Raw genomic sequence first — 21,775 nt, forward strand, 5'->3', positions numbered from 1 at the left:
ACAAAAACAAAGTTCATTTTTATAATCATTTTTCTCATGTTATTCAAATCTTTTATATTATCATTAATTTTTTTAAAACTCTTATGGTAGAGAATTTCAAATGAACAGATAATATAATGAATTCCCATGTACTCATCACTCAGCTTCAACAATTATCAACTTATAGTCCATTTTATTCATCCATACCTACCTCCTTCCCGCTCCCAGATTCTGGTATGTATCTCTAAAAGATAAGTGCTATTTTTTAAAACATAAACACAATATCATTATCACAGCAAAATAACAACTTCTTAATATCATCCATTATCTGACCTTTGTTCAAATTTCTAATTGTTTCATAAATGTCATTAGTGATTTGTTCTTTGTTTTTTTTCCTTACAGTTTGTTTCTGAGTCAGGATCCAAAGTTCCATACATTGTAATTGGTTGATATGTCTCTTACGCCTCTTTTAATCCATAGGTTCCCCTTCTATCTCTTTTTTTCTCCATACAATTTACTTGCTGAAGGAACTGAGTCATTTGTCTTATACAGGTTCCCACAGTCCGAATTTTGCTGATTGCATTTCCCTTGTGTTGTTTAACATGTTCCTCTGTACTTCCCTTAAATTTGGTAGCTGGGTCTAGAGACTTAATCAGATTCAGGGCATCTTTTTTGTTTGGCAAGACTGCTTCATAGAAGGAGGTGTGTTTTCATCATGAGGCAGATAATGTCTGCTTCTCTCTTTTTTTAGTGATGTTAACATCTGTTAATGATCAATGCCTAGATCCACTAATTCATTAGCGATTACAAAATGTATTACTCTAATTCTGTCATTTCTTCTTCATTTGTGAGCTAGAATACCTCAGTAAAGAAAACCCTCCCGTATATGTACTACTGTTACACAGTGATACAGTTTATATAGTAAAGCCAAGATAAATGTTCAGTTCTCTCTCTTTATAAACCAGTTTCCAAAGTAATGAATTCATTCACCCTCTGATGGTGACCAGTTATGTGTTTATTATTTTTTTTAATATCATTATAAACTCATGTATTTAAACATATTTGATGTAATTCAATGCATTGTGCCTTTTATCTTTTGATGCCCAAATTATCCCATCTTTGGCCATTACGAGCCTTTTCAAGTTGAGTCCTGAGTCCTTCCTTGCCATCTGGTATGACAAGAACATAAACATACTTTTTAAAAATTCCTTCTTTTGGAGTGTAAGGACAAGAAAGGGAGACAGTTATAACTTTGTGTATGAACTGTTGCAAGCAATTTAAAAAAATTTTTTTTCATCAAGATTTGCAAGGCTTAATTAAGGACATGGATTTTTTTTATTCTTTTTATTTGTTTTCAGTTACACTGTAAAAGTATTTTTTGGAAATATTTTATATTTTCATAGTAAAAGATTATTCTATAAACACCAGATAAAGTAGGAAAAATACCTAAAATATCGTAGTAGTATATCTGTTCATCTTTAACTTACTCATTTCTATAACAAAAGCATACAAGTGAAAACATTAATCATATTATCAGTCAATGGATAGACAAGTAACTGCTCTGCTCTTAGAGAGAAGAGGGAAACAGGAGAGTTTGGGCAGGATTCCTTCTATCAGAATACTTACAGTCTTGTTAGGGAGTCAAGGCATTTACCGAACTTAACAGAATAGAGACTTATACATACGAGATAAATGATAAAGGCAGTATGCACTGTAGGAATCAGAGGTAATCTGATATAATTTCCCAACTGGAAGAATTTCTTCATTTCAGGCACTATGCTGAGGGTGGGAGATAAACAAATAAATATAAACAATAAATGACACAGTTTCACCCTCCAATAACTTACATTGAAGTAAAGACTAGACAAAATATGAAAATGGCGTTGTAGTCACATGTTATAATCTAATAAATTCATGGTGAAATTATACTGGTTATGTAAATCGGAAAGTGGTCTCACCTACCTAGGATAACAGGAGAGGTTTAATAGATGCCTTGGGTGCCTCAACTATACCATGCTTCTGCTCTCCCCAGGTCTTTACACATACACCTCTGCTAGGAATATTCTTACTCTGCCTAGCTAGTTCCTATTCGTCCTTCAGGACAAAGTTAAGATGTCACGTCTTCAGGGAAGCCTTCTTTGACCCAACCCTCCTCCGAAGTCTATTACAGATCAAAAGCCTAAGAGGAAAGCCTTGAACAGCAAATAAAACTGCTTCTATGGTGGAAGGAAAAGTGAGAGTGGGTGCAGGTAAAGATATTTCTATCTGTGAAATGCTCTGCTAATTGCTGTGGGGAATACAAAGATGAAGCATACATGAATTTCATCCTCAAAAAGCCTATAGTTTAGAGCAGTGGTTTTCAAACTGCAGATCATGACTTGTCATGCATCATTAAATTAGTTCAAGATTCCAAGAAATAGAATCAAATAAAAAGCAGAGAGTGCATCCCGTGTAGTAAGGATAGGTATTGCTTTTTTATCTGTATAAGGATGTGCTATTTGGTCATTATGTAAAATGTATCTCTTACTGTGGGTCTTTGTCAGAAAAGTTTGAAAAGTCCTGATCTGCAGACAGAAAATATATGCATAAGTATTTTGATACCCTTCTTATATTCATTCAGCATTTAGTAAAATCACAGAGCATATACCATGGGCTGTTCATAAAGATGAGCTTGAGCAAGGCATAGTCCCTTCTTTTGGGGTACTTACAGCTGGAAGTAGAAAAGAGAAGCAGTTATAAAGTATAGATAAATACTTAAACAATGCTTGCAAATGTTTCCAAGGAAGAAGGAATACATGAGTCTTCAAGTATGAATAGTTGACCAGAGGCAAAGGAAAAAAGAAAAAGGATTATGTGCAGAAATATCAGTACTGTGCAAAAGGACAAAAGTTACAGAAAAGCATGTTTGGTAACTGTAAGTAAATCTAGAGCACAGAGTATGGGAGAATGAGAGAAGGATAGAGATAGGTCTGTAAAGGTGAACAGACACCAATTAATAAAGAACTTTGTATGCCACATGAGAGGTTTGGACTTAATCATATGGCTAGGAGTCAGCAAACTTTCTCTGTAAAGACAATAAATAATTTAAGCTCACAAACCATATAGTCGCTGTCACATCTACTCGACTGGACTCTGCTCTTGAAACAAGAAAGAGCCGTTGACAATATGTAAATGAATGGGCCTGGCTATATTCCAATAAAACTTTATTTACAAAAACAGGCAGCAGACTGGGTTTGGCCTGCAACCCTTAGTTTACCAACCCTTAGGAACTTTGTTTCTCAGGCTATAGGGTCCATCAGAATCACCTGGAAATTCCTGGGTGCCATCTCCAGAGTTTTTGATTCAGAAGATCTGAGGTGGAATCTGAGAATTTGCATTGCAACAAGTTCCCAGGTGATGTTAATGCTATCAGTCCAAGAATCACACTTTGAGAGCCACTGCTTTAGAAGCCATACTCGAGTGAATACTGCCACCAGAGAAGCAGGTGGAACAGATTGGAAAGCTATTATAGTAACCCATGATGAAAGCAGGTATGGGCATGGGTGAGCAGGTAATAGTAAGTAACACTTAAAAACCAGATACCATTCTCAGAATTTTTCATATGTTTGCTAATAATTATCATAATAACCCTATGAAGTAGATGCTATTACTATTCCCATTTTACAGATGGCACAGAGGTTAGGTAACTTGCTCAAAGGCTACCTAGCTACTAAGTCGGGGAGCCAGAATTCGAACCCAGGCATTGTGGTTCTTGAGACCCATGCTCTTAATCACCATGTTGTAATGCCTATATATGGCAGTGAGTGTAAGTGTAAGAATAAGATGGGTTCAAGATATATTTAAAATGTGAACTCAATTTAACAACAAATTAAGAGTGAAGGAGAACCAGAATCTAAGGATTCCCAGGTTAGATGATGGCACAATACAGCAAAATGGAACAAAGAGCTATTCTGAAGAGGAATATTTAAAATTTGAGGTACAGATAGAGAAACAATAAAGGCAGTTATTGAGATTTAGAAACCATTAGAATATACATGGTAATTAAAGGTTTAGGGTGAGGGTGAGGGTAGATGGATAATATCACTTGGAAAAGGGGCTCCGACAGGGAAGAAAAGAAAGCCAGACATGGAATTAGAGCAACATTTAAGAGAGCTCATCTGAGAAATAGGAAGCAAACCAGAGTGGTGTTAAAAATCAAATAGGGATTTCAAAGAGAAGGAGTAGTGATCTTTAATTTGTAAGATGGAATGGTGTGGGGAGAGAGAGAAATATTCTATGACATAAATAACTTTAAAGATAGGCCAGAAGTAAGAGGTTCTACACATTCCGAATCCACAAGAAATGGCAACTGATTGGATATGAGTTGCAAAGGAAAGATCTGAGATTTCCTTGAAAACTTGCAGTAAGAAGACATATTTCCTTACAAGGCAGCCCATTTCATTTTTAACAACTCTATTTCTGAAAAATTCCTTTCTTATCCTGAGATAAAATATCCCTTCCCCAGGGCCGGCCCCATGGCGTAGCGGTTAAGTGTGTGTGCTCCACTGCTGGCGGCCCAGGTTCGGATCCCGGGCGCGCACCGATGCACCGCTTGTCAGGCCATGCTGTGGCGGTGTCCCATATAAAGTGGAGGAAGATGGGCACAGAAGTTAGCCCAGGGCCAGTCTTCCTCAACAAAAAGAGGAGGATTGGCATGGATGTTAGCTCAGGGCTGATCTTCCTCACAATAAATAAATAAATAAATATCCCTTTCTATAATGTCTACTTTCTAAAACAGGTTTTCATCATTTTGTGGAGGGGTCAGACCATTATAGACCCCTTTCTAAAACTGATAAAATGTCAACTGTCTCTTCAGAAAAAAATGCTATTATGCAATGGTTCTTTACTGGAAAGCTTTATAAACTGCATACCTAGGTCCTGTACCCCAGGTGGAAAGAAGCAGAATCACTGGAGTTAGGCTGAGGCATCTGCATTTCCAGAAAGTTCCCCGGGTGATTGTCATGTGTATCAGTATATACAGCTATGCAGATGTATATCTAATTTTTTCCACGTAACATAGGGAAGTATCTGTTAAGTCTCCTAAATCTTCTCTTCTCTAGACCAATCTTTCTTCATTCTTTTCATTTTTACCTCTTATGGTTTCCAGACTCCTTAACATTATTGTTGCCCTCCTCTTAGAAAATCATTAAAACTTGATAGTATCTCAGGTATTATCTGACCCATGTATCCTGTTTTTCTAGATGCAAACTAAAATCATACTTATCTTGACTTAGCACTGTTTTCTACAGAAAGAAAACAGCACTGTAAACCTAGAGTGTTAAGGAAAGGCATCATAGAAAAGATAGGGCTTGAACCGGGATTTGAAACATGGCTAGACATCAGAGAGAAAGAGATATTTAATTTGAGAATGGTTTGAACAATTAGACTAGGCACACCTGACTCAAGAGGGTCTAGAAGTTGTGCAGTGATGGCTGGTTTAAAAACAAAACAAGAATTAGGTTGCTGTGTTTCTTGAATGCCAAGCACATTTTATCTTGTATGTAGTAAGTAGCCACTGAAGACTTTTGAGAAGGGGTGTGATATAAAGAAGTGATTATTGCAGAGGTAAATCTGATAATGCAAGGAGACCAGATCCAAAACAGTTGGAATAATTCAGCTGTAAAGTATTGGCAATGGAAATACAAGTAAACAATAGAGGAGATGTTTTGTAGAATAAAGTCACAGGATTTGATGATTGGTTTGAAATAGAAAGAGAGGGAGCCATTATAGTCACTGTTGGGAAAAGAGGAAAATAGAATCAATGGCAAATAAGGAAATAAAAATGGGGAGTTATTTCTGAAGTTAGGATATGAAAAAAAGCTTGAAATATTGGCTTTATCTAGCAAACAATAGTAATAGGGACTGGCTCTCAGGAAAAGGGTTGTGATTCAATAAATATTTTAGAGTCATCCTTGTGGAGATGAAATTTGAAACTTCAAGAGTAAGTCTGTAATTGAAGAACCAAGAGCCAAAGAAAAGCAGCAGGAAAGGAGTAGTCAAAAAGACATGAGGGGACAGACCAGGTTGGTGTCTGGCAGAAGAGCTGTGGAAAGAAGAGATTTTCAAGATGGGAGTCGTGGTCCGGTGTTTAAGAGTGATTCACAGGACACACCTTTAAAGAGTACACAGAACCAGAAGTCCTTGGTGGCAACACACACTTCATGCATAGATTCAACAAACCTCTGTTGAACTCCTGCACCTTGCCACTCATTGTCCTTGACGTGTTCAAACATACTCTCTTACTTAGACCTCAGGATATTTTGCAATAGTAATTGCAATCTGCGTTTTACAGATGAGGAAACTGAGTCAGAGAGATCTAAAGTATCTTGGCCAAAGCCACGATGCCAATAAACTGGGGTCCTGAGTCCATTGCAGCATAATTGTTGAATCACTGAAAAATTGTCCTTGATCAATACTCTGTTTGGTAGTATGATAAATCAGCAATCTTTAGTAGTCATTTAGATTGTGTTTACTCTGCACAGAAGTTTGGTCAAAAAGAAAGAAGAAATGGATTTGACATTATTGATTGAAACTAATGCAACTGGCAATTGAGGACATGTTTCTCCCCTCCCTTAAAAAAATGTAATATGTCTTAGGATTGTTATCAGCACAGTACAAGACCTCACTGTGATTTCATTTACTCATTGGTGAAAATAGGGATAATATCTATCTTCCAGGATTCTGTAAGAATTAAATGAAGTGATGCCGATAATATGAAAAATAACTAAAACTTACGGCATGCTATTACATGCCTGGCACTGCTAACAAGCACTTTACACTCATATAATCCGTAATAGCCCAATGAGGTAGAGATTAGAATTATCTGCATTTTACAGGTGAGGAAACAGAGATTAAATAACTTGCCCAAGGTCACACAGCTGGTAAATGACAGAGCCAAGATTCAGTCTCGTTCCAGACTTGCTGCTAACCACTACACCATACTACTTGCTTTAATAGAAGCAATGAACATGAAAAGCTCCCAACCTATTATTGTACATAAAAACTCCACTCCATAAATATTAATTTCCCTTTTGTGATACCAGTTTAGAATGTATTTATTAATGATATGCTACTAAAGAAATGAAAAAATGGATATTTTAGTTTTTTAATTGCTTTACATGAATTTTAAAATTTCTTTCCTAGCTCAATGTCAATTGCTGCAAGCTTAGTGAGTGAAGATACAAAGACCAAGTTTTTGAACAAAATGGGCCAGTTGACAACATCAGGTGCCATGTTGGCCAATGTGTTTCAGAGAAAGAAGTAAAAGCAGGAAGGAAGCCCCCAGTAAACACTAAGATGGACCTCAAGCAGACTGGTTCCTTGTACTTGAAGTACTTGCCTTTTTTATTTCCTTGTTTTATGTTCTTGCATTATAATTTTATCCTAACCTCCAAAGATATTTGCACTGCTTTTGATTATTGCTGTAGATCTGTTAATTTTGGAGTTATAACTGTGGTGATAGAAAATTGAGTTAATAGTCTGTACAAGTCCCTCTTCTATGTTCTTGTCTTTCAGAATAATTTTTTTTATATATATATAGTGAAGAGGTTTTTTTTTTAATTTTTGGATGGGATATTAGCAAATATCTGTATGATACACTAAGCTATTACAATGGTACTTAAAATAATGTAAATTTGAAGTCATTGTTATAAAGTAATAAAAGTGGAGATTACTTAAGTATTTAAATTATGAAAGAATAATGCAGACTTTTTATTGTTTCTTAACTGACTAGAAAGAGCCACCAGCATTACTCTGTGCCTTTTGGACTTCAGTTTGTGTGTCTGTAGGAATTGTGTGCATTCCATTCACACAGTATTTGTAATACTGTGATGAATTTGAATTAAAAATCCTACAGTAAGTAGATAATAATGCAACTTTCAACATTTCATAGCTCTCATGAATATTCTTTAAGCGCTATTTAAACCTCCCCAGCACTTACATGCATAGAATGGACTTACCTGGGCCGGCCCTGTGGCTTAGCGGTTAAGTGCTCGCGCTCCGCTGCTGGCGGCCTGGGTTCGGATCCCGGGCGCGCACCGACACACCACTTCTCCGGCTATGGTGAGGCCGCGTCCCACATACAGCAACTAGAAGGATGTGCAGCTGTGACATACCACTATCTACTGGGGCTTTGGGGGGAAAAAAATAAATAAATAAAATCTTTAAAAAAAAAAAAAAAAAGAATGGACTTACCTGAGGAAAGACAGCACAGAAGCATGGGGAGTGGTAACCAAGGTGAATTTTACAAACTGGCATGTAGTGGATTTAAATACTAAAAAATAAATCTAAGTAGGAAGAGCTAATAATTGTGAAATTTTTTCCCAAATTGAAATACAGACGAAAATATGGTTTGAATCTGAAAATTAACGTATTTACCTAAAACATTTTATTTAAGATATTTTCTAATGATTTTAATTTCAGATTATCTTTTCATGCTTTGTGTTACAGAGAAGTACAGAAAAGTTAAGGATATTTGGGGGCAGTTTTTTTCCCTCTGAACTAAAAATGACATTGGCTAAATTATTATTGGTTATTATTATTGGTGACAAGGGTCACCTTGTCCCTTAAAGTCAGTGACTATTCTTGTGTTTGACATATATTACATAGAGTCTTACGTCAGTGTACAGTTCCACTGGAGTTTGACAGTTGTCTATAAAGTAATGCAACTTGAAGTAGAAAAGAGTGGGTACTGGACATAGAAGGGGTGATTGGTTTAAGGGGTTAATGTGAGGCCTTTTTGAAAAATGACTATTTTGATAAAGAGAATTCTTGTTTGAGCACAGTTGATGCACATAGGTGATTCCCATGTTTGTTGTATAAACTGGTTTAATACACGTGGAACATAGTTGGATTACATTCACTTCCTGAGAAAGTTAGCTTATTACACATTCAAGCTTATAAAATAAGTTGCCATAGGCAAAGCCATTTAAAAAGTTCATTCTGAAATTATTTCTTTTACCTACAGCGAAATAATTGTTAACTAACTAGTCATTCTGGAAACTGTTGGATTCTAGGCATTCCTGAGAAATTGAAAGTGGCTACCTTTCGTGTCAAAAATGTTGATCTATTATAAATAAAATGTTTTTGCATACTTGTTTTGGTTTTGGCTATGTGTATTTATTTTCATTTTGAAACACTATATCTTATATCCAAGCAAAAGGAAATGGGAAAGCATATATGCATTAAAATGTAGTAATATCTTATTGTAGGAATATAATCTATATAAATTACCTATTTTCATTTACTTTTACTAAAAACAAGATTTTGTTGCTATAAAATTAATACATTTCAGAGATGATTTAAAGAAAAATGTTTAAACTCTCCTTTGCTGTAAACTATAGTTGAATAAGTATGTTTGTTACCAGGTGAATGAATATAATGTATTTTTATTGTGATAATTTTTATTAATTTGTGAATCCATTTATCTAAATGCTAATGGTTTTTTAAAAGGCAACAGCTAACAAGATATACAGTGTTTTCAAGTGAATTTCCCTTTTTATGCTGTTAAATATCTTAATGTCAGTAAGACTTCATATTTATTTTGACATTGATTTTTATGGTAAAATATGGATTCTTTAAGGACAAGACAGACACTAATCACTGAGACTGAGTGTGTTCTTCCAAAACAAGCCGTAAAACTTCCATACTCACTCTTTAAACAGGAGTAAAAATTGTACACATTTAAGTATTCAACTTAGTTAAAAGCTAAGTTCGCAAAGTAATGAAAAGCTAATTTGAAGTTATGCCTGTGTTTCCAAAGCAAACCAGAGATTAAAATTTTTCAGAAATCCAGAAGTGCCATAGTTACCAATGTTGCTGAATTATTCAAGAACAGTGCTTGAGTGGTAGCTCTCTCGATCTCTGTACATGGACGTCCTTGACCTCATTCGTTCACATCAGCACCCATTCTGAAAGATTACTTTACCAAACACCAAACTGACTTACAACCTGAATGAAACTGTGAGTAACTAAGTAATTTTAATGGGATCTCAATTCAAGGTGCTATCAAATTTCTTTTTCTTACAGAAAAATATTAGTTCAAATAAATAGTCTCTGATGAAGTTTGGGGAGGTGAAATCAGTATCTATTGAGTTGTCCTTTCATGACCTTAATTTTTAAGATAACCTATTTTAGATCATTATTTGAACTTTAAGAACATAACTTTCTCTAGATACCATCTTGTTGATCTTTGAACTGCAATAGCTAACTCCAGCTAACATTTTGTGCTGATTGCCAATTTCTTATCTTTTGTTTAAGGAATGTATATTTAAAGACCTTTGTAATTAGCAACTCTAATTCCTAAAATTCTCCAGATTGGCCAGGTAACAAAATTCCAACTTTATGTTGGATGTTAATTCTCTTATAAGCAAACTGAAATAAATTTAGCCTTTCATATGAATAGACATGTATTTGAAAGCTCTCATGTAACTTTACAGTGTGCTTGTTTTTGTTACTATTTTATTTCAGGACATTTAAAAAATAACGGATTAAAGATATAAGCTACTAATCAAAAATAATAAATGCATCTGGTAGATTTATGCTTATTGGTAAAATAAATGGATTTTAGACTATTTTCAGAGTACATAAGGATGTTCTTCATGCATTTCACCTGTGGAATCAGTGCTGTAATTACAGTCTCAGAGTGGCACATCTTGTTGTTCATATTTTCCCTGCAGGACTAAGTACAGGAAACTTTGTTTTCGTTGCCTTCTTTATGGTTTACTTTGTTTGCATGTTTAAGAAAAATCTTAAATAAAAATTCCTATTCATTATAAGGCATACCAATTATAAAGTACACAACAGTGAATGTAAACTTAACACAATATAAAAAATTTCATTATGTGTGTTTGATAATATATAAATAATTCCTTCAGTTTAGTGTGATGAAGATGTAAATTATTTAGTTTTCTCTAAAGAGTCTTCAATAATATCTGAAAAATTCTGTCTAAAGCATGTCTATATAGAGGACTATATTACTATTTTAATTCCTTTTATTCCATTAAAAACTAATCCATTATGTTTATTTCAATTAGATCATTGTATGAATAGATTTCTTAAGGGACTTTAATGTAGTAAAATTTATGTTGTCTGTAAACTGGCATTTGTGTGTGTTGTGTTACCGGTATTAAATTCTTTGTCAGTGATGTTATTTAGGGTTGGCATTTGTTGACAGCAATCTGCTTTTTAAAATTTAACAAACTACTATCTTACTGGAAAAGTAACCTTTCCTTGAACGTTGCTATTTGCAACCTTAGATGTTTTTAGATATGCATTTTCAAAGAAGCTAAAAATATTATAAATATCTCTATATAAAATGTACTTTGCTCAGTAATATAAATCTAATAATTTCTCATTGACTTTGATTCATAGATGCTTTATCTTCATTTCTGATAATTACTTGACAGTTCTTTAAATTTTTAGCTTTCTCTGTTCATAAGCCTTCCTGTCATGTATTAAATAATGAACCTATAATGAATACTTTCATGATGTAAATCATTTCCTAATTTATTTTTATATGGATTTTATAAGCATTATCACCTTTCTAACAAATTCTTTTGTCTTACCATCCAAGAGCATGGAAATAACAACATGCTCTCTATTCCTCACAGCACTTTATGAAAATCACATAATAGTAAACCTGAAAGTGCTTTAGCACTTAGAAAGTATTATGAACATTCAAAGTGGAATTTACATTTTTAAATCACTGAATAACTAAAGCATAGGTAACCCCCTCTCCCATACTTTTTTTCCTATTAAGTGAATAGGTTGCCATGCCAGGCATGATTTACCTAAAATTGCAGTAAAAGGCAGAAACTACTTTTGATGGTTACTTTTACCTACTTTAACCACTCCCAGAGTTTCCAACCTAGAAAAGACTAGTAAGGTAATTTTACTTTTTATTTACTAAAATCTGTGATTGAATTTAAAAAGTTTTTTTGAAGACCTAAGTAAATTAGTTTGATTTTCCATTACATAGTTTATTTAGATTTTGAAAAAGATTTTACCCTTTGCAACTCCACTCACGTCTGTTAGTATACATTTGATTCTTATGGTAACTAGCTTATTTTGATATTTACTTTGAACTTCCATGCTCCTTGTAACTAAACTTTTCATGTTAATGGAAGAAAAATAAGAACTGGCATTTCTTGAAAGTAATTGGTTCTCAGTGTTATCTAAGAGAAAGAAACTCTTCAGTTAACCGTTGACCAATAAATAAAAGTTAGAATCCAGGTTTCTTGCTGAAGCTACAAAAGTCTTCATATCTTAGGAGGTAAATGCTACTTATCAAATTTGGACACCACTTTGTTTTCTTTGTCATTCTACTAAAATACTTACTATATTATAACGTAATCATCCTCAAGAAATCATGGAGAGTTGACGGAAGACTAGAGATGGACAAATGTCCTGATTTTCAAAAAGGAAAAGCTGGTAGATTTTATAAAATATGGATTATCATTTAGTTGTCAATTATTTGGCCTTTTCTGACCACCCAATCCAAAGTAACCCCTGTAACTCTCTCATATCACCCTGGTTTTTCTTTTTCATGATTACTCTTAGCAGTACTCATTTTCTTGTTCTTTATTGTGTTTCTTTCTCACTAGACTCAGTTCCATGAGAGAAAATGTTGTCTGTCCTTTTCAACCAGTGTCTTCCAGTACTTGAAGAATGCCTAGTATATGATTGAATGACAAACACTGATTGAATTAATTAATGAATTGTTGAGCTTGATACCAATTCCATGCAAGTTTGCCAGTTAGATTAAAAGGATGATTTATGAGGATAATTAGAAGTCCCTCAAAACAGTATGAATTTACTGAGAGTACGTGCCAAACTAACCTAATATCCTTTTCATAGAGCCATTATATGTTGATCAGGAGAATTGTGTGTCTTGTGCATCTTGACGTCAGCAACCTATCTGTTTCTCATAGTGTCCTTATTTATTTCCAACGTAGAAAATATAGACTAAATAAAAGTGCAAATAAAGAGTTGTACCATGTGTGTACGGCCTAAAAAGCTATACAGAGCTTGTATTCATATCTCTGGCTCTCTGGGCAGTACCCCTTCTCAACAAAACTCACCAGCTTTTCCAAGCAATTTGTAAATGTGATGCAGCCATCCCTTTCTAAAGATTACAAAGTCATTCACCATTCAAAGTATATATTATTTACGGAGTACCTATTTTGTGCTAGGCATAGGGATGCAATGAATAAGACCGACATAGAACAGAACTTGCAGCCGGGCAAGGAAACAAACAGCTTGAGAGAGAAGGGCTGAGGAAGCCTTACTTTAGTTAAGGTGATTATCCTTATGGTTTACTTTGGAAGGCCTATTTAAGGTGACATTTCACCTGAAAACTAGGAAGAATAGGCTTTAACCATGTGGAAATAGGAAGAGAAAAAAGAGCAGTATGTGCAGAAACTTTGAGATGAGAAATAGTGCTGTGAACAAGGAACTGGAAAAGAGACCAGTATGGCTGGAGCATTTTGAATGAGACGAGTATCCAAAGATAAAGTTGGAGGGGGGAATAGCCAGATCATATAGGGCCTTGTACACTATGGTTAGAAGTTAAAAAGGGAAGCCTTTGAATAGTTGAAGTAATAGAATGACTTGATCCAATTTACGTTGTGGTTAGATATACTTCTGCTTGGTAACAGTGGTTTGGAAAAGGGCATGAGTAGAGGCTGGAGGCAGAGCTAATGCAGTAGTTCAAGCAAGAGATGATGATGGCTTGGACAAAAATGGAGGGAAAGGGGCAGATCTGAGATATATTTTGGAAGTAGAATTGGCATAACAGGTTGGGTATGAAAAGTGAGGGGAAGAGAAAAGCCAAAGATGTCACTGAGATTTCTGTCTGGAATAACTGAATAAATAATGAGTGATGACAATAGTGAGGAAGTGAGGTAGAGTTCGAACCAGTTTGGGGAGTTAATCGACAATTTTCTTTTAGATGTGTTGAATTTGAAATGTCTGCGAGTTACGTGCGTAAATCTCAAGTAAGAAGTTAGCTATCCAAGTCTGGATCTTAGGAGAGGTTAGGATTAAAAATATAGATTATGGAGTTACCAATATTTGGAGAAAGCCATGGAACTAAATAAGATGGCCTGGGGAGAGTAACATGAAGATGATCCAAATCTGAACCCTGGGACACTCCCATATTTGGAAATTCAGCAGAGTAAAAGGAACTACTAAAAGGATCAGGAGGAGTGTACAAAGAGGTAGGAGGGAAACCAAGAGAGTGTAGCATCATGGAAGCAAAGAAGAGCATTCTAAGGAGGGTCAGTTGCTACTGATCAGTCAGGATGAGGATGGACCTCTAACTCATTGGAAGATTCAAGTCATTGATGACTTCAATAGTAGTTTCAGTGGATTGATGGAAATAGAAGCCTGATTGGAGCAGGTTAAAGAGAGACAATGACTAGTTTTGTTACCTAATGGGGGAAATTAGATCATGTTCATATGCTGATGATCAACCAGTAAAGAGAGAGAAGGTGATGATGCAGCAGCATCAACAGGCAATAACTGCAAGAAGGAAATCCTTGAGAAGGCAAGAGGGAGTGAGATTCAGAGCACAAATGCAGAGATTGGCCTCCATTGTAACAGGAGAGAAAGCAAAGAATAGATACACTTGGAGGAGGTAATTTGGTAGATTTAGTGGTGGGAAGATTTGGGGGTTTCCATTTAATTCCTTCTGTTTTTTCAGTGAAGTATGAAGCAAAGACATTAGCTTGGCTGGTGAGAAGTATTGGAGGTTTGAGGAGAAAGAAGGTAGAAATGGTTGTCTTCAAGAATGGCAGAGTGAATTATTGAGGGAATTGTAGAATTGCCAAGCAATTCTGAAAGCCCATTTGAGAACAGTAATTATGAGTTTAAAGAGAGCCAGTTAACACGATTGTAATTTTTCTCTCCAGACAGGATCAGCTATTCAGGAGCAGATGTGAAGTATACACAGAATAAAGTATAACCAGGACTGGGTTTTTCCAGATGCATAAGAAGAGGAGAAAAGACAAGGACATTAAAGCTGCTTGCAAAGAAATGATTATGGTGATGGACCATAGAATCTAAACTGAGAAAGGCGGAAAATGAGATATTGGAGTAAGGGAGGAAATAAATAGTCTGAGAGATAGGTCTCAATAGTCAAAAATATGTTTTAGTGAGAATATTCAAGTAAGTAAACTGGAAAGATACTTCCTTTGGGAGTGGAAATGAAAAGCAAATAAGATACCTGTTCTATCTCTGGGCTGTAAGGTACAGAGGTTTGTGAGAATAAAAATGAAAAGCCTCCACTTAAAGCATAGCAGGAAAGATGATGTCTTAGGGGTAGCCAGGATTCTATTAGTGTAAGGTCAAGAAGAGGTCTTTCCAAGAAGAGGTTGGGGATGTAGATGAGATATCTGAAGACAGAGCATGAGTTCGCATGGGCCCACTGGTTGGTGGGGAAGGGTTAGAGAGAGTATTAAGTTACTTTAAGGAACATTCAGAGTAGCTCAGAGGTAAGAGCTAAAGTCAAAAAAAGCTTGGGTTTCTGGTGAGTGAGATAAGCAGGTTTGTGATGATGGCATTAGACTGATAGTCTTTGAGAAAGTGGGTAGTTCCTCTAAACTAGAAGTATAGGATCCATTGGGCACCTGTTCTCTCTGCAAATCAGAATGTTCCTGATCTTAGTGGGAAAGCTTCAAGTTCTCACCATTAAGTATGATGTTAGCGGTAGAGTTTTTATAGATATTCTTGATAGAGTTGAGGATATTCCCTTCTATTCCTAGTTTGCTGAGCGTTTTTATCATGAATGGGTGTTGGATTTTGTCAAATGCTTTTTATGCACCTATTGATATGATCATGTTTTTCTTCTTTAGCCTGTTAATGGGATGGATTACATTAATGGATTTTCAATTGAAAATTTGAAACTAGCCCCACATACCTAGAATGAATCCCAGTTAGTTGTGGTGTATAATTCTTTTTTGTACATTGTTGGATTCCATTTGCTAATATTTCGTTGAGTATTTTTGCATCTATGTTCGTGAGCGATACTGGTCTGTGGTTTTCTTGTGATGTCTTTGTCTGGTTTTGGTGTTAGGGTAATACTGGCCTCATAGAATGAGTTAGGAAGTATTCCCTCTGTTTCTGTCTTCTGAAGGAGATTGCAGAGAATTGGTATAATATCTTCCTTAAATATTTGGTAAGAATTCACCAGTGAACCTATCTGGGCCTTGTGCTCTCTGTTTTGGAAGGTTGTTAATTACTGATTCAATTGCTTTAATAGATCTAGACCTATTAAGATTGTCTATATCTTGTATGAGTTTTGACAAATTGTGTCTTTCAAGGAATTGGTCCATTTGATCTAGGTAATCAAATTTGTGGGCATAGAGTCGTTCACGGTATTCCTTTATTATCTTTTTAATGTCCATGGAATCTGTAGTAATGTCTCCTCATTCAATTCTGGTATTAGTAATTTGTGTCTTCTCGCTTTCTTAGTTAGCCTGGCTAGAGGCTTATTGGTTCTATTGATTTTTTCAAAGAACTGGCTTTTGGTTTTGTTGATTTTTCTCTATTGATTTCTTGTTTTCAATGTCACTGATTTCTGCTCTAATTATTATTGTTTCTTTTCTTCTGCTTACTTTGGATTTAATTTGCTTTTTCTAGTTTCCTAAGATGGAAGATTAGATGATTGGTTTTAGATCTTTTCTAGTACATGTATTCAATGCTATAAATTGCCTGCTAAGTACTGCTTATGATGCATCACAAATTTTGATGAGCTGTATTTTCATTTTCATTGGTTCAAAATAGTTTTTAATTTCTCTTGAGATTTCTTCTTTGGCCTATGTATTATTTAGAAGTTGTTTAATCTCCATGTATTTTGGGATTTTCCAGTTCTCTTTCTGTTATTGATTTCTAGTTTAATTCCATTGTGGTCTGAGAACAGACATTGTCTGACTTCTATTCTTTTAAATTTGCTAAGATGTGTTTCATGGCCCAGAATGTGGTCTATCTTGGTGAATGTTCCATGTGAGTTTGAGAAGAATGTGTTTTCTGCTGTTGTTAGATGAAGTAGCCTACAGATGTCAATTATATCCAGTTAATTGATGGTGTTGTTGAGTTCAACTATGTCCTTATTGATTTTATGCCTGCTGGATCTGTTCATTTTGAGGGAGATGTATTGAAGTCTCCAACTATAATAGTGGATTCATGTATTTCTCCTTGCATTTCTATCAGTTTTTGCCTCATAGATTTTGATGCTTTGTTGTAAGGCATATACACTTTAAGGATTGTTATGTCTTCTTGGAGAATTGACTCCTTTATCATTATGTAATGCCCCTCCTTAACCCTGATAACTTTCCTTTGTCTGAAGTCTGCTCTGTCTGAAATTAATATAGCTACTCTTGCTTTCTTTTGTTTAGTGTTAGCATGGTATATCTTTCTCCATCTATTTACTTTTAATCTATATGTGTCTTTATATTTAAAGTGAGTTTCTTGTAGACAACGTATAGTTGGGTCTTGTTTTTTGATACACTCTGACAATCTCGTTTAATTGGTATATTTGTACTATTGATGTTCAAAATGATTATCGATGTAGTTGGATTAATACCTACCATATTTGTTACTGTTTTCTATTTGTTGTCCTTGTTCTCTGTTCATATTTTTGTTTTCTTTTTCTTCTTTTTGTGGTTTTCATTGAGCATTTTATATGATTCCATTTTCTTTCCTTTCTTAGCATATCAATGTTACTTCTTTTTTCACTTTTTTTAGTTGGTTGCCCTAGAGTTTCCAGTATACATTTACAGCTAATCCAAGTCCACTTTCAAATAACACTAGAATGCTTGATGGATAGTATAAGTACTGTATAACAAAATAATCCTAATTCCTCCCATCACTTCTATCATTGCTGTCATTCATTTTTTTTTTTTAATTTTATTTATTTATTTTTTCCCCCAAAGCCCCAGTAGATAGTTGTATGTCATAGTTGCACATCCTTCTAGTTGCTGTATGTGGGACGCGGCCTCAGCATGGCCGGACAAGCGGTGCGCTGGTGCGTGCCCGGGATCCGAACCCCGGGCCGCCAGCAGCAGAGCGTGCGCACTTAACCGCCAAGCCCCGGGGCTGGCCCACTGTCATTCATTTCACTTATATATAAGCATACATAAGCATATATATATGATATATACATAAGTATCCATAGTTAAATACATTGTGATTATTTTGAAAAAACTTATCTGTTAGATTAAGTATAAGAAAAAATAAAAGTTTTTATTTTACTTTCACTTATTCATTCTTCAATGCCCTTCCTTTCCTTATGTAAATCTGAGTTCCTGAACTATATTATTTTCCTTCTCACTAAATAACTTCTTTTGACATATCTTTCAAGGCAGTCCTACTGGCAATAATACCTTCAAGTTTTGTTTGCCTGAGAAAGTATTTCTCCTTCACTTTTGAAGGGTAGTTTCACAGGTTACAGAATTCTAGGTTGGTGAGTTATTTTTCTTAACACTTTAAATATCTCTCTCCATTCTGTTTTTGCTTGCATGGTTCCTTAGGACAAGTCAGATATAATTCTTACCTTTGCTCCTCTATAGGTAAAGTGTTTTTCTCCTCTGGCTTCTTTCAGGATATTTCCTTTATCTTTGATTTTCTGTAGTTTGAAAATGATATGCCTATGCGTAGTTTTTCTGGCATTTATCCTGATTGGTATTCTCTGAGCTTCTTGGATCTGTGGTTTGGTGTCTGATATTAATTTGGGGAAATCCTAGTCATTGTTGTTTCAAATATTTCTTCTATTCCTTTGTCCCTTTCTTCTCCTTCTGATAGTCCCATATGTTACATCTTTTGTAATTGTCCCGCAGTTTGGGATATTCTTTTCTTTTTTTTTCCCCCCCCAGTCTTTTTCTGTTTGCTTTTCAGTTTTGGAAGTTTCAACTAAGATATCCTCAAATTCAAAGATTCTTTCCTCAGCCATGTCCAGTCTATTACTAAGTCCATCAAAGGCATTCTTCATTTCTCGACACTTTTTATCTCTAGCATTTCTTTTTGGTTCTTGGGATTTCCATCTCTCTGCTTACATTGTCCATCTGTTCTTGCATGCTGTCTACTTTATGCATTAGAGCCCTTATCATATTAGTCACAGTTGTTTTTAAATTCCCAGTCTGATTATTCCGACATCCCTGCCATGTCTGGTTCTGGTGCTTGCTGTCTCTTCAAACTGTGTTTTTTGCTTTTTTGTATGCTTAGGAATTTTTTCTTGATAGTACTGGGTAAAAGGAACTGTTGTAAATAGGCCTTTAGTAATGTAGTGAGGTGTGGGAGGAAGGGAAGCATTCTGTAGTCCTATGATCAGGTCTCAGTCTTGTAGTGAGGGTGTGCCTCTGGACTGTGAACTTGACAAGTGTTTCTCAAGTTTTTTCTCCCCTTTAGGTAGGACAGGGTGGCAAGAGTGAGCTGGAGTTGGGTATTTCCCTTCACCAGGTTAGTTAGGCTCTGATAATACCCAGCAACTTAGGCTTGGTTAACTAGTTTCCCCTGAGGGCAGGCCTTGTTAAGTAGAAAGGAGTGCCCTGGTGTATTTCAAAACGGTTCCTTTTCCCCTCCCCCTGCTGGAAGCACAGATTTTTCTCTGATATTTACTAGGAGAACCTAGTCAAGCTCCTGGAGGTAAAACTCACACAAGTGTGGGGGCCACTCTGACTGGGTTCCCTTGGAGTGTTGAACTCGCACACTTGTCCTCACTGAGCCTCCAGCAATTCATCAATTACAGTTCTGGTTTTCCCACCCCAGCAGTGGTTCCCACAGAGGTTTCAGCTCATGAGTTTCTGCTCTGGTAACTTGTGATTCTCTGTATTTGCCTGTTGGACTGTCCAATTAGCAGTGTGCCCTGTGACCTCACTTCTCTTATGGACTTAAGAAGATTTGGTTATTTTTCATTTTGTTCAGCTTCTTACTTGTTAGGATGAGGTGGTGCGATCCAAGCTCCCTACTTCTGGAAAGAGAAACAGGAAGCAGCACAAATTTTTTAAAAATGCAAAACACAGAAAACAGGGTAAAAGGCACATGGGGCAGAAGGGGAGAAGAGAGAGAACAGACAGAAATGTTATTTGAAGAGAGAATGGCCAAGAATTTTCTCAAACTTACAGAAACATCAAGAAGGGCAATGAACCACAAACAGAATAGAAAAGAAAACTAAGCCTATATATGTTATAGTAAACCTGCTGAAAACCAAAAACAAAGAGAAAATCTTAAAATCAGCAACTATAAGACTAATAGTTGACTTATCAACAGAAAACAAAGGAGTGATATCTTTAAAATGCTGAAAGAAAATAACTACCACCCTAGAATTCTCTATTCAGCAAAGATGCCTTTGAAAATAAAGGTGAATTAAGATATTTTTAGACTCCTCCCCCCCACCAAAAAAAGAATTTTTTACCAGCAGACCTACACCAAGTGAAAAACCAGAGAAATTATTCAAGCAAAAGGAAAATGATCCTGGATGGCAGCTTAAAGGTGCAAAAAAGAATAAGGAGCAATAGAAAGGATAAATATGTGGGTAAATCTAAAAATGTCTTGTAGGATTTAAAATATACATACCCAACAAAAATAGCACACCAGGTGGGGATGGAGTGTGATTGAAGTTAAAGTAGTCTAAGGTTCTTGAATTGCCCAGGAAAAAATAAAAATACCACTTTTCGTTAGACTTTAAGAACTTAAGGTTGCATATTGTAATCTCTAGTTTAACCATTAAAAAAATGTCAAACTTAGAGGAAGAATAGATTTTTTTTAATGTTTTTTTGCACTTAATAGTGCAAAATATCTTCAAAATATATTAAACAAAAATTGACAGAACTAAAAGAAATCATCACACAATTGTAGTGGAAGGTTTTAATGCTTTTAACCCACTTCTCAGAAACTGATGGAGAACAAGCAGTTTAAAAGTCAATAATTTGAACAACAACATTCAAAGATTTGAACAACACAATTGTAAATTTGACCTGATCATCTTATGAAGAACTCTCTACCTAACAACCGCAAAATAGACGTTATTTTCAAACGTACATGGAATATTTAACAAAATTAATTATATGCCGGGGCACACAGCAAGTTTCAAAGGACTGAAATCCTACAGAATGTGTTCTCTGAACACAGTGGAATTAAATTATAAGTTAATAACAAAGGTAACTAGAAAATACCAAGTGTTGGAAATATAAGCAATGTGCTTCTAAAAGAAACCATAGGTTAAGGAAGAAATGACATGAAAATTAGAAAATATTTTTATTCATAAAAATTCAGAGATATCAAAACTTGTGAGATGAAACTAAAGCCATGCTTAGAGGGAGCTGTACGTGTAGCTTTACATGCATAGATTAGAAAAGAAGAAAGGCTTAAGGTCAATTATCTAATATTCATTTCAATAAGCTTGAAAAGAACTGCCCAAGTAAGCAGAAGCAGCAGTAAAGATCAGAAGTTAGTGAAATAAAAAATTCAAACATACAACAGAGATCCACAAAGCTGAAAATTTGATTCTAATTAACTGAACTAATAAATTTGATTAAACACCAGCAAGACTTATCAAGGAAAAGAGAAGGCATAAATCACTAATATTAAAAATGAAAAAGAAGAAACCCCTACACACCTGATGACATTAAAAATATAATAAGATACTATGAATGACTTTATACTAATAAAGTTAAAAGTTTGGATGGAATGGACGTATTCCTATTAAAAAAAAAATAACTACTTACCAAAACCAACACAAGACAAAACAGAAAATCTCAGTAGT

The 21,775-nt window shown here is 35.2% G+C and overlaps 1 protein-coding gene across 4 annotated transcripts in view; it reads left to right on the forward strand.

The window, feature by feature from the left end:
• The window catches only part of RELCH (RAB11 binding and LisH domain, coiled-coil and HEAT repeat containing), a 116,854-nt gene extending 107,741 nt beyond the window's left edge, over positions 1 to 9,113 (forward strand). For 3 of the 4 annotated variants that reach the window (XM_004422599.3, XM_004422598.3, XM_087439312.1), the window contains exon 29: positions 7,162 to 9,113. In XM_004422599.3, the coding sequence (XP_004422656.1) occupies positions 7,162 to 7,282 (121 nt within the window). In that variant the 3' untranslated portion in view covers positions 7,283 to 9,113. Of the gene's footprint in view, positions 1 to 2,011; positions 2,229 to 7,161 lie in introns of all 4 variants that reach the window. The other variant, XR_015554336.1, reaches the window with a different exon arrangement.
• The last annotated feature ends 12,662 nt before the right edge of the window (positions 9,114 to 21,775 follow it).

The sequence above is a fragment of the Ceratotherium simum genome, chromosome 14, assembly GCF_057802395.1.
Source record: "Ceratotherium simum simum isolate JZ-2026a chromosome 14, ASM5780239v1, whole genome shotgun sequence".
NCBI classification, from domain to species: Eukaryota; Metazoa; Chordata; class Mammalia; order Perissodactyla; family Rhinocerotidae; genus Ceratotherium; species Ceratotherium simum.